The following is a 12,402-nucleotide window of genomic DNA, read 5'->3' as shown; positions in this document are numbered from 1 at the left end:
TGCAGACTTATGGACTCAGCACTGAATTAAGCAGTTTCAGACTCTAATCTCTGCCTAAATTTTGTTTCAAATTTTTGCATGTTTCAGCCTTTATCTTATTTTTCTCTTCTTGTTTGCTTTTGAATGGGCGCTGTTCATTATTCTACCATTCATATCTGCTTTTTGTTGTTTCTTTACTTGTCCCATTATCATTCCCGTTGGCTTTTCCAAATCAACAGTTCAGTCATTTAACCTATCTCGTCTTCCTTTTGATCTTTTCCCATCTTTCCCCATTTCACCTGCTTCAAACCTGTTACTTTTCTGACTTTTCCCAGTTCTGGTGGTGAGTGATTGACCTGAAACATTTTGGGTGGGATTTTCAGGCTGCACTCGCCCTGAAATCGGAAAATCCCGCCCGAGGTCAATGGACCTTTCCGTTGCTCGCTGTGATTTCCGTGATGGGCAGGACGGTAAAATTCATCCCATTATGTTTCTCTCTCTTTCTCCTCAGATGATGTGGATATGCCGGCATTGGACTGGGGTAAACACAGTAAAAAGTCTGACAACACCAGATTTAAGTAAACTTAAGTTTACTGTCAAATAAATCGGTTGGACTTAAACCTGGTGTTGTCAGACTTTTTACTGTCCTCAGATGATGCCAGACCTGCAGAGCATTTCCGGCATTTTCCGTATCTATTTCAGATTTCCAGCATCTGCAGCATTTTGCTTTTGTGTGGTCAGAATGGAAACTATTTGAAGGGGAAGGAGGAAAGGTTTGCCAAAAATTAAAAGATAAAAGCAAAGAAAATCTTTAAACTTGTGCAAACTATGTTTGCTCTGTTACCAATTAGGCAAGAGACTAATCTTCTCATTTATGAATTGCAATTAGTATTGTCTTTTTAACTTCCTTCCTGATCAGTGCTCCAAAAAACTCCAATTCAGCTTTTATTCAGAATAGATCAAAAACACCCATTCTGGTTTGATGTATACTGTACCTTTGCCCGAGGAAATTGGGTTAGCACCGCTGTCTCGACAGGGACCTGGTTCAATTCCCAACTTGGGTCATTGTCTGTGCAGAGTCTGTACATTCTCCACGTGTCTGCGTGGGTTTCCTCTAGATGCTCCGGTTTCCTCCCAAAGTCTGAAAGACGTGCTGGTTAGGGTGCATTGGCCATGCTGAATTCTCCCTCAGTGTACCCGAACAGGCACCTGAGTGTGACGACTAAGGGATTTTCACAATAACTTCATTGCAGTGTTAACCACATTGCAATGTGGTTGACTCTGAACTGCCCAAGGGCAACTTGGGATGGGCAATAAATGCTGGCCAGCTAGCGACGCCCACATCCCACAAAAGAATATGTATAAAAAATAATGTAAGCCTATTTGTGACACTAATAAATAAATTTTTAAATATTACCAGCATTTTAAATCCCTGTCACATCCCTGACTTAAGAAATCCTCGGGAATGGTTGAACAGTTCCGATTCTTTGGAGTAAGATCATTTTTGTACTGATCCCCTTGTTTATGTTGCACTTTGCCTGAACAGAAGGTAATATCACAATTGGACCCTTATGACCCTCGTTGTGCCTTCTGTCACATTTGGCAGACAAATGCAGGTCATGATGGAACAAAGGGAGATGTGACATTACTAAACCTTCTCTGAGGGACTTTGTGCTTTTTAAGAAAATATGTAGGAAGTTATGTGGCTTCCTGCTTCGTTAACGTAACTCTCATTTTGAGAAAAATACACTCTTTTTTTCTTTAAACTACCAAGTTGTGCGGTACTGCTTGTACAACAGATGCTCTGCAGTAATTGGCCTGTGCAGATATGACCCCGGCTGTGGATTTTAGCTGGGAGTTTCGTATGTTTATTTATTACTGTATATTACCTGGCATGCATGATCTGAGCATTGCAAGCAAAAGTATTTCATGGTCTGCAGTTTCTAATGTCATGTGGGTTTAAAAACCTGTGTTTCTTTGGTAATGTTTGAGCAGCAGGTAAACTCTAAATATCATCCATCAACCGATAATTTTTTAATCCAGATAACACAAATGACTGATGAACCTGTCTGGAGTATGAATGTTTAGCACCATGGAAAGCCATATGTCACTGGCACTAGTTCCACTGCAGTCCTCTGATTTCTGCCGGATCTGCGCAAAAAAAAACAAAACAAAGCTAAACAAATTGAATCCGATTCTGCCGCTTTTCATTTTCATTTTGAACTTGGCTAAAGGGAAGTGACTGCTGGAGGGACGCAGTCGAAGAAAATAAATCAGCTTTGCAACCGCCTCCTTACCAATACCGAATAATTTGTTTCCTCGGGAAGATACATGGTGAATGCTTGTTGCGGTGGGGGGATGTGGGGGGGGTTCCTCTAATGCATTTTTCCATCTGTTCAAAACCGATCACAGCCCAGGATAGCGCACTCTCCCTCATGTGGGAAAAGCACATCTGTTACTGTACGCCACATCCAGCAAATGTATTATGCTCATTTCATTCACATCGCGCAAGAATCAGGACCAAAATTGTGACATTCCTTATCATGGATGCCCATGCTTTTCCTCTTTAGTTTTGAATGTTCCCTGGCATCTGTACACACTGATAGTGTGGCCAAAGGCAGCCTGGATCAGCCATACATCTTTTATTATTGCTGTTTCAGGAGGTTTTTTGAAGCTCTTAGTTCCTCCCCCCTCCCCCTTTTTTCCCCCCCACTTCCGTGATTCCTGGTGGATGCCTGCCTGCAGATGTAAAGCTGTAACCCCAGTCCCGGTGAAACACAATGCCTTTAAACAGGCTCTTTAGGTTTGGTTTGCTGGTTCTGCAGCCACTGCTGTCAACTAGCAGTGTTTGCCCGAGTGTGACTTTGGCACCTTGTTCTCTATGAGGGGTGCATTCATGGGAATAATTAAAGGGCATTTGGCAGCAACTGCCCACCCCCACCCCCTCACCTCCCCCACCAGAAAATGTAGCAGATGTCTTAAAGGATGGACTTCAGAATTTTCCTGGGCCCCATCCCACAGTCACAACATTCTTAGGCCAGACACACGTCTTAATGAATTTATGCAGGCTAAAGAGTTAAAATCAGGTTACCTGTCTATATATTGTGCTGCCCCCAAAGTTTTAAGGTGGATGTCCCTCGGGAGGAACCACTCTGTGAAAATAAATGGGCCTTGATAGATTTCCATATCATTTATAACTTTCCTTAATTGCACAGGGAAGACGTGCCAGTGAACCTGGAAAATTGGCAGCTTATATCCATTATAGTAATGTTTCAGGCCATGGCAAGCAGCTGGTCTTATTTCCCTTCACTCACAATTAATCATCAGTTGGAGATGTCTGAAAAATGTGGCAGTGCTATGTGACATTCAAAAGCTCCTAAAAACACCAAGTTCCGTGGAATAAACGTGCCTTACTCTTGGCATTCTGGTCCAGAGCTGATCGCAGCCCTGATGAGTTGCCAGTTCGATGATCTGATGCTAGTGTGAATCTTGACCTGGTGTCAGAAACGGGGAGGTGGGGGGCCGTCCCTGGAAGCAGGATGGAAGATATGTGCTTCCAATCAATAAAGCTTTGCGTCAATTAGACGCAGAAGGGAAAGACCAGCATCAGTTAATGGTTTATCAAAAGACTTCCGAAAAGAGTCTGAATCTCTTGTCCCTTGCTTGGGATGCCTGATGAAGACCGTGATGAAGAGAATGACTTTCGTTAAGGTAGACACGTAAACTCGATGTGCCCGTCGGGAATTTGATGAATGGGGGGTTTTATATCCTGCCTGTTGGAAGAGTAATACTGTGTAGAGTTAGTGTTTCACTCAGTGCTGTGGTTTTCCCTTTTGCGGGGACAGATTAAAATTGCTCCCAAAAGTCATGTAATTACTTTATCCCAGATGTCAGGTTAGAACCATAGCATCCCTGCAGTGCACAAGGAGGACATTTGGTCCATTGAGTCTGTACTAGTTCTCTGATAGAGGATCCCATCCAGCTCTTTTCCCATAACCCCACGTATTTACCTGCTAATCCTCCTAACTTACACATCTTTAGACAATAAGGGGTAATTTAGCATGGCCAATCCACCTAACCAGCACACCTTTCAGGGAGGAAACCGGAACGCACAGGCAGGGGGAGAATGTGCAAACTCCACACAGTCACCCCAGGCTGGAATTGAACCAGGATCCCTGGCACTATGAGACAGCAGTGCTAATCACTCTGCCACTGTGTTGCCCATTGTTGTGAATGGCACAAATGCATTAACCGTTCATTCTGAGCAAGTACATAGTAATGACGGTATATATTGATGGATTGGATCAAACACTGCATTATTTCATTGTCTGATGTTTAGCCATGGGATAATAATTAATACACTCATTAGTTTACATGTCTTAATAAAACAGCAACCTAGTTTGCTCTGTAACCTTTCGTGAAACTTTAATTTTAATAGTTGAGCATTTTCTTTTGATGCTTTTGGAAGTAAGTTGATAAAATGGTAAATCATGATCCATTAGTTACTGAGCTAATTTAAAGAATATGCTCACAGTTCACTCAATTAAGAGATGTTACTTGGTTTAACTATTGCTATAATTAGTATCCATTACCATTCCTTTTTCTCAAGTTTACTAGATGTTAAATATGTCTTACAGATCCTACAGTAAAAACACATGCGATTTTAACTTGCGTGACAAATGTTAATAAAAATTAAGCAAATTATATTTTTAAAGGTCTATAATTCAGGGGTAGTGGACTTCTTCTTAAAACTTTTTAAATTTCAGGAAGTTATATTGTTTTAAAAAAAGATCCTGTCACAAAGCCTCTGCAGATTCTAGGAGGAATAGTAAGATTTTTATTTTTATTTGATTCATTTTATTATTGTCATGTGTATTGGGATACACTGATAAGTATTGTTTTTTTGCACGCTACACAGATAAAGCATACTGTGCATAGGGAAGGAAACGAGAGAGTGCAGAATGTCGTGTTACAGTAATAGCTAGGGTGTAGAGAAAGATCAACTTAATATGAGATGTTCTGTGTCCTCTTGCATGGTTTCCATCTTTTCCATGTTGAAGTCAATTCATCTTTTACCAACATTGCTGGATATTGCATCCCAAAAGTAGCATCAAAATTTCTGCAGATGTTGGAATCCGAAACCAAAACAGAAAAGACTGGGAAATCTCAGCAGGTCCAGCAGCCTCTGCAAGGAGAGAAAAGAGCCGACGTTTTGAGTCCAGAATACCCTTTGACAAAGAGTCTTCTGGACTCGAAACTTCAGCTCTTTTCTCTTCTTACAGATGCTACCAGACCTGCTGAGATTTCTTAAAACTAGCATTCCTTTTAACATTGCATAGCAACCAAAACTGGCTTTGAGGACTTAATGCAGAAGAAAATTTTGTATGATTTTTAAAAATACATTCAACACGGGCTTCACTGGCTAAGCCAGCATGCATTGGCCACCCCAAAGTAGTTTCAGTATGTCATACCATATTGGTACAGTGTGGAGTTAAAATGCTCCTTAAAACCTTTCTTTTGAACTCGTTCTTTGGTCCCTGTCTGAATATCTCTTTTGACTTGGTGTCAGATTTTGTCTGGTAATAATGCTGCAGAGAATCTGCTCTCTGAGATGGGTACACTCTTCCATTGGAAGGTCAGAAAAGTGGGAACACTAAGTAATGTTTCACCTTATCCCTGCGGCAGCTGCCAGTTAACACAATGCAGCGAAGACATCAAACCAAGGACCTTTCCTCTTGGTTTAACTTCCAAATTTAATTTTAATGAAAACAGAGTATCAGGTGGTCTAGTGCCATTCAGCTTATTTTCCGTAATGATTTTTCCCATGGTGTGTAATCCATTTTCTGGGACAGTGAGAATGTTGGCCTTTGATAAAATTTTGGTATTCATCTTCTGTTTTGAATGAAACTTTTTTTTATATTAACTGCGCAGGTGACGGAGGGTCAGGAAGTCTGTGTAATCGAAGCGATGAAAATGCAAAATAGTTTGACCGCAGCTAAATCTGGAAAGGTAGGTTCACGGGAACTGAGTTTAAAAATGTATTTGTTAAAGGATGAATATTTGGAGAGCCATGACTATGATCACTGCTAACTAAGAGTATTAATCTTGTAAAGATTAACCTGCATTTTGGAACAGGAGCTTATTCATTAAGTAAATTATTTTCATAGAGTCCCTACAGTGCAAAAAGAAGCCATTCGGCCCATCGAGTCTGCACCAACCACAATCTCACCCAGGCCCTATCCCTGTATTTACCCTGCTAGTCCCCCTGACACTAATGGGCAATATAGCATGGCCAACCCACCTGACCTGCACGTCTTTGGACTGTGAAAGGAAACTGGAGCACTCGGAGGAAATCCACGCAGACCCGAGGAGAACATGCAAACTCCACGCAGTCACCCAAAGCCAGAATTGAATCTGGGTCCCTGGCGCTGTGTGGCAGCAGTGCTAACCACAGTGCCATCCATATGTGAATGAGTGAATTATCGTGATACTATCTCCAGTAGAACAAAATTTTGCTCACAAATGTCAGATAGTTAACAAATCTTGTTTGTGATCTGTTGAATTTTAAATAAATATACTGATCAGATGTATGCAGCAAATTACTTAAATTAACAATTTCTATAAGTTATGCCTTGTGTTATTATCTTTTATAATCATACTGGATTTCATTGTACCTCAGTAAAATGTATCTTGAATATGTTTCTCATTTAACAGCTAGCATAATTAAATTACTGAAAATTGGAAAGCAATGTAAGATAACAAAAATCTATCCGTCTTAGATTTCACAGAATCCCTACAGTGCAGAAGGAGGCCATTCAGCCCATTGAACCTGCACTGACTCTCTGACAGAGTATCTTACACTGGCCCCCACGCTATCCCCGTAGCCCCACACATCCACCCTAGCTAATCCATCAAACCTACACATCTTTGGACACTAAGGGGCAATTTGGCATGACCAGACCACCTAACCTGACATCTTAGGACTGCGGGAGGAAACCCCATGCAGGCAAAGGGAGACTGTGCAGTCTCTACACAGTCACCTAAGGCTGGAATGAACCCAGGTCATTGGCAGCAGTGCTCACCACATTAACAATTGACCAAGCACCAATTGCCATTTGCAGAAGATAATTTCAAACTTCTATCAACCTTTGTGTGAAGAAATGTTTCCTAATTTCACTCCTGAAAGCTTTGGCTCTAATTTTGAGACCATGTCCCCAGTTTAGACCTTTAAAGGAAATAGTTCTCATCTAAATTATCTGTTCCCCCTAATACCATGAAAACATTGGCACTCCAGGGAGTACAGACTGGTTTATGTAATCTTTCCCTGCACGTTTATCTTTGGTGTCTAAGTATTTTTCTTGTAAATCCATGCTGCACTCCCTCCAAAGCCACTGTGTCCTTCCTAAGATGTGGTGTCCAGAACTGCTCACAGTTCTTCAGGCCTGCTGTAACCAGGACTCTATATAGCTGCAGCATGACACGTAAATCAGATTAACTATTAACATCTGTTAAAATTAAAATTGAACGATGAACATTGGAAAAGCAGTTGTAAGTTGGGTCCAGTGTTGCAGTAGTGTTTTTACTCTTTATGGTTTGTAGATGAGTTAGGTGGATTTGCCTTGCTAAATTGACCCTTAGTGTCAGGGGGATTATCTAGGGTAAATGCAGAGGTTTTTGGGGATAGAGCTTGGGTGGGATTGTTGTCAGTGCAGGCTCGATGGACCGAATGGCCTCTTACTGCACTGGGATTCTGTGAGCATTATTTTGATCATTGGTTACCGTGTAAAACTGTAAACATGTCTACCTTTCTTGATTTTGTTCAGGTGACGAAGGTGCACTGCAAACCAGGAGACACGGTCGGAGAAGGAGATGTTCTTATTGAATTTGAGTGACATGCTTTCTACAGCGGAGCATTTTACTTCACATCATGGCCCCAAATTTTTGATTGTTAACTCCTCAGACTAAAACTCCCGTAGACATTCTTCCATGGATTTTCTCTTTATTTTTTCAGTAATATTTACTGTTTGTTGAAGAATAGGAAACACATCTGATTATTTTTGCTGAATTTTGAAGCTATTCCCTGGCTTTATGTTACGAAAGTGTAACATGATACTGAGCTGCTAGTCAACGTATTTAACCCGTGACAGATAGGAACATTATCACTGTTTCACAGAAGAGTTAACAGACATTTTACAGTTACATCAGGTTTATTGGTGCACGCTTTTCCAAGATGAGTAAAAATGCTTTTCAAATATTGCTATTTGTTTTCTCTTGCACCTAACTGGAAAGGGGAGGAAGTGTTGGACATTGTATTTGACTTTAGTGGTTGATCAAGGATGCACAGGTTTCCACTGACAGGAGGGTAGTACGCAGGGGCAGAGTTGAGGTAAATGGCGAGTTGTTGACATCTAAAATTTATTTATTTATTAGTGACAAGTCAGCTTACATTAACACTACAATGAAGTTACTGTGAAAATCCCCTAGTCGTCACACTCCAGCACCTGTTCGGGTACACTAAGGGAGAATTTAGCACGGCCAGTGCACCTAACCAGCACGTCTTTCGGGCTGTGGGAGGAGCACCCGGACAAAACCCGTGCAGACACGGGGAGAACGTGCAGACTCCACACAGACAGTGACCCAAGCCAGGAATCGAACCCGGGTCCCTGGCGCTGTGAGGTAGCAGTGTAAATCACCGTGTCAGCCCTTGGAATGCATCGCTTGTAAATGGTGATGGAAGCAGACTCGATGGTAACTTTCAAAGAGGAATGGGATCATTAACGTGAAAAATAAATAATAACAAGGTCCTTGGAGAAATTGGAGCTCGCACAGACATGATGGACTGAATAGACTCCTCCTTGCTGCATGATTCTATTTTGAAATTGTCTCATGTGCAGGATGAACGCCCCTAACCTTCTTCCTTTTTTGTTTTATTGGGCAGGAGGTGTTATTAAAACTTCCTCATTTTTGATTGATGTTATAATATTTTTTATTCACTCACGGGATGTGCGTGCCGTTAGCTGGGCCAACGTTTATCCCGCATCCCTGAGGGCATTTAAGACTCAACCACATTGCTGTGGCCAGACCAGGTACAGACAGCAGATTTCCTCCCTTTTGTTTTATTATTCATGGGTCGTCGCTGGCTAGCCAGCTTTTATTGCTTCCTTAAAGGATATTAGTGAAACAGATGGGTTTTTAAGGCAATCGGCAATGGTGTTGAATTCTAATTCTGGATTTTTGCTGAATTCAAATTCCACCATCTGCTGTGGTGGGATTTGAACCCGGGTCCTCAGAGTATTACCCTGGGTCTCCAGATTACTAGTCCAGGACAATATCACTGTCTCTCCTCCAGGGGAGCTGATATTTAATAAATGTGACTGCCGCCATTTTGATTTTGGTACCACAAAATTCACTTTCATTAGTTTATTTTATTATTCATTCGCAGCGGTGTGGCTATTTGTTGACAGGCCAGCGTTTATTGCCCATTCCTAATTGCCCATGTGAAGATTGTGGTGAGCCACCCTCTTGAGTACAGTTGAGAAGCTTGTCTGGCCATTTGAGGGGAAAGTTAAGGGTCCATCACTGTGGATCTGGAGTCATAACTAGGCCCAGAGCACACGACGGCAGCAAATGTACTTCCCTAAAGGAAATCGTAAAGCACGTGTTCTAAAACAATGGTCATCAGAGCAGATGGTGGCATGATGGAAATGTCACTGGACTAGTAATCCAGAGCCCGGGACTAATGCTCTGGAGACAAGGGTTCAGATTGAAGGTTAAAAGCTAGTTTCCGTAATGGGCACCATGAAACTGTTAATTTTCTTAAAAACCCATCTGGTTCATGCAACAAAGAACAGGAACATGCTCTTCAAGCTTACACCTATCATGCTGTCTGTCTAAACTAAAACTTACAGAGTGCACTTATACACTCGTGTCCTTTAGGGAAGGAAATCTGCCATCCTTACCCGGCCTGGCCTACATGGGACTCCAGAGCCACAGCAATGTGGTTCTTTCTCAGTTGCCTCCTGAAATGGCCTAACCACACTTTCAGTTCAAGGGCAATCAGGGATGGGCAACAAATGCTGGCCTTGCACCCATTCTATGAAAGAATTAATTTTTAAAAATTGCTAATACCAGCTGTTTATTCCAGATTTATATAAGTGAATTTAAATTTCCACAGCAGCAGTGGTAGGATTTGAACTCATGTCTCCTTACCATTCATCCAGTAATATAATCGATATGCTACCGTGCCCATACTGCTTGTTCAATAATGAGATTAGCTAATTTACTAATCCAATTAGAACTTTAATGAAAGATCCTCAACCTCGCCCTAACACATGGGTCTTATGAGATATGGTTCACCACACCCGAATAAAAATTCTCATTGCAGAGTTAAAATTTCTTTGAGATGAGGTTTCTCCCTTTGGGGGTGGGCAGATGCCACTCCCCACAGGATACCATTGACCCAGAGATGTTGGAGGAGCGAGGGGTGGGGGCCGGTGAGAAAGAAGCAAGAGAGGGAGCTGAAGTTTGTAAAGGGTTAAGAGTGTGTCACTTTCAGCGAGTAGTTTGGGAGCGGTCGCTCACCGCACCATTTCTGCCTCCAGGGTTTACAGTCCTTCACTGCGGCTCAGTGTCAAACGCAGGCGTCTAGTTCCAGATGGCACATCATTGCTGCAACCATAACGCTTGCGCAAGTGCAATGGGTGTGTTGCAGCACACCCACCAGGAAGTTGGTTTTTAACTCAAAAGCGTCTTAGAAGAAAAATAACCTTTGCTGTTGAGATATACCTCAAGTTTATTTGGGACCAACACTAGGGGACTGTCAACTGATTCTTTTAAACGGTCTACATTCCCTAACTCTGCTTGATGGGAATAGTTCTGACAGCTTCCATGTTCCACATCACTATTTGTTAGTGAAGGAATACTTGCATTTATATAGCACCTTTCATAATCTTGGGACATCCCAAGGTGCTCTACAGAGAATGGAGTTGATTGCTTGCTGAGAGGTAAATGCCGATCAAGACACTGAGGATAACTCCTTCTCTTCCATGTCCATAGGACCTTGTATGTGCATCAGAAAGGGGGGGGGGGGAGAGCAGTAAATGGGGCTGGCCTTTAACAGGGCACAACCTCAGGCTACAGGGACGAGCCTTTAAAACAGAGATGAGGAGAATTTCTTCAGCCAGAGAGTGGTGAATCTGTGGAACTCTTTGCCCCAGAAAGCTGTGGCGGCCAGGTCATTGAATGTCTTTAAGACAGAGATAGATAGGTTCTTGATCAATAAGGGGCTCAGGGGTTATGGGGGAAAGGCAGGAGAATGGGAATGAGAAAAATATCGGCCATGATTGAATGGCAGAGCAGACCTGATGGGCCACGTGGCCTAATTCTACTCCCACATCTTATAGGCTTATCTAAACCAAAGGACAGTGCTGCTCTTGGTCAGTGCTGCAGTGGAAGTGCCAGCCTCAATTATGTGCTTCAGTCTCTGGAATGGGATTTGAACCCACAACCTTCTGGCTCAGGCTCCGAGTGCTATGACAAGATAATGAAGGGGCTAGATAGGGTACAGGTAGCGAGATTCTTTCCGCTTAGAAAAGAAACCAGAACTAGAGGGCACAGCCTCAAAATATTTGGCCGGGGGGGGGGGGGGGGGGAACGCAGTTTAGAACAGAGTTGAGAAGGAAGTTCTTCACTCAAAGGGTGGTGAATCTCTGGAATTCTCTGCCCGTTGAAGTGGTAGAGGCTACCTCGTTGACTATGTGTAAGTCACAGGTAGATAGGTTTCTGATAGACAGGGGAATTAAGGGTTTTATGGGGAGAAAGTGGACAAGTGGAACTGAGCCACTTCAGATCAGCCATGATCTTATTGAATGGTGGGGCAGGCTCGAAGGGCTAGATGGCCTACTCCTGCTCCTATTTCTTATGGTTCAACTTGAGTAATGCGCAGAAATACAAAAGCTCGAACCATATAATCAGTGCAGTAAGAAGTCTCACAACACCAGGTTAAAATTCAACAGGTTTATTTGGAGTCATGAGCTTTCAGAATGCTGCTCCTTCATCAGATGCGTCATCAACTTTTATAATAGATACACCAAGGAAAGCATTCTTCCTGGTTGTATCACAGCTTAGTCTGGCTCCTGCTCCGCCCAAGAACGCCAAGAACTACAAAAGGTTGTGAACGTAGCCCAGTCCATCACGCAAACCAGCCTCAAATCCATTGACTCTGTCTACACTTCCCGCTGCCTCAGCAAAGTAGCCAACATAATTAAGGACCCCAAACAGCACGGTCATTCTCTCTTGTATCTTTTTTCCGATGAAAGAAGGTGGAAAAGTCTGAGATCACGTACCAACCGACTCAAGAACTGCTTCTTCCCTGCTGTTGTCAGACTTTTGAATGAACTTACCTTGCATTAAGGTGATCTTTCT

At 42.5% G+C, this 12,402-nt stretch overlaps 1 protein-coding gene across 1 annotated transcript in view; it reads left to right on the top strand.

The window, feature by feature from the left end:
• Positions 1 to 8,231, top strand: part of pcca (propionyl-CoA carboxylase subunit alpha) — a 337,158-nt gene extending 328,927 nt beyond the window's left edge. The window contains exons 23-24 of the mRNA XM_080198059.1: positions 5,911 to 5,988; positions 7,803 to 8,231. Coding sequence (XP_080054185.1) covers positions 5,911 to 5,988; positions 7,803 to 7,871 — 147 coding nt within the window. The 3' untranslated portion in view covers positions 7,872 to 8,231. The remainder of the gene's footprint in view (positions 1 to 5,910; positions 5,989 to 7,802) is intronic.
• Positions 8,232 to 12,402: the final 4,171 nt, after the last annotated feature.

This window comes from Carcharhinus amblyrhynchos, chromosome 10 (assembly GCF_965287045.1).
Source record: "Carcharhinus amblyrhynchos chromosome 10, sCarAmb.v2.hapA, whole genome shotgun sequence".
NCBI classification, from domain to species: domain Eukaryota; kingdom Metazoa; phylum Chordata; class Chondrichthyes; order Carcharhiniformes; family Carcharhinidae; genus Carcharhinus; species Carcharhinus amblyrhynchos.
The sequence above is the reverse complement of the archived record's forward strand: the minus strand, read 5'-3'. Positions and strand labels throughout refer to the sequence as shown.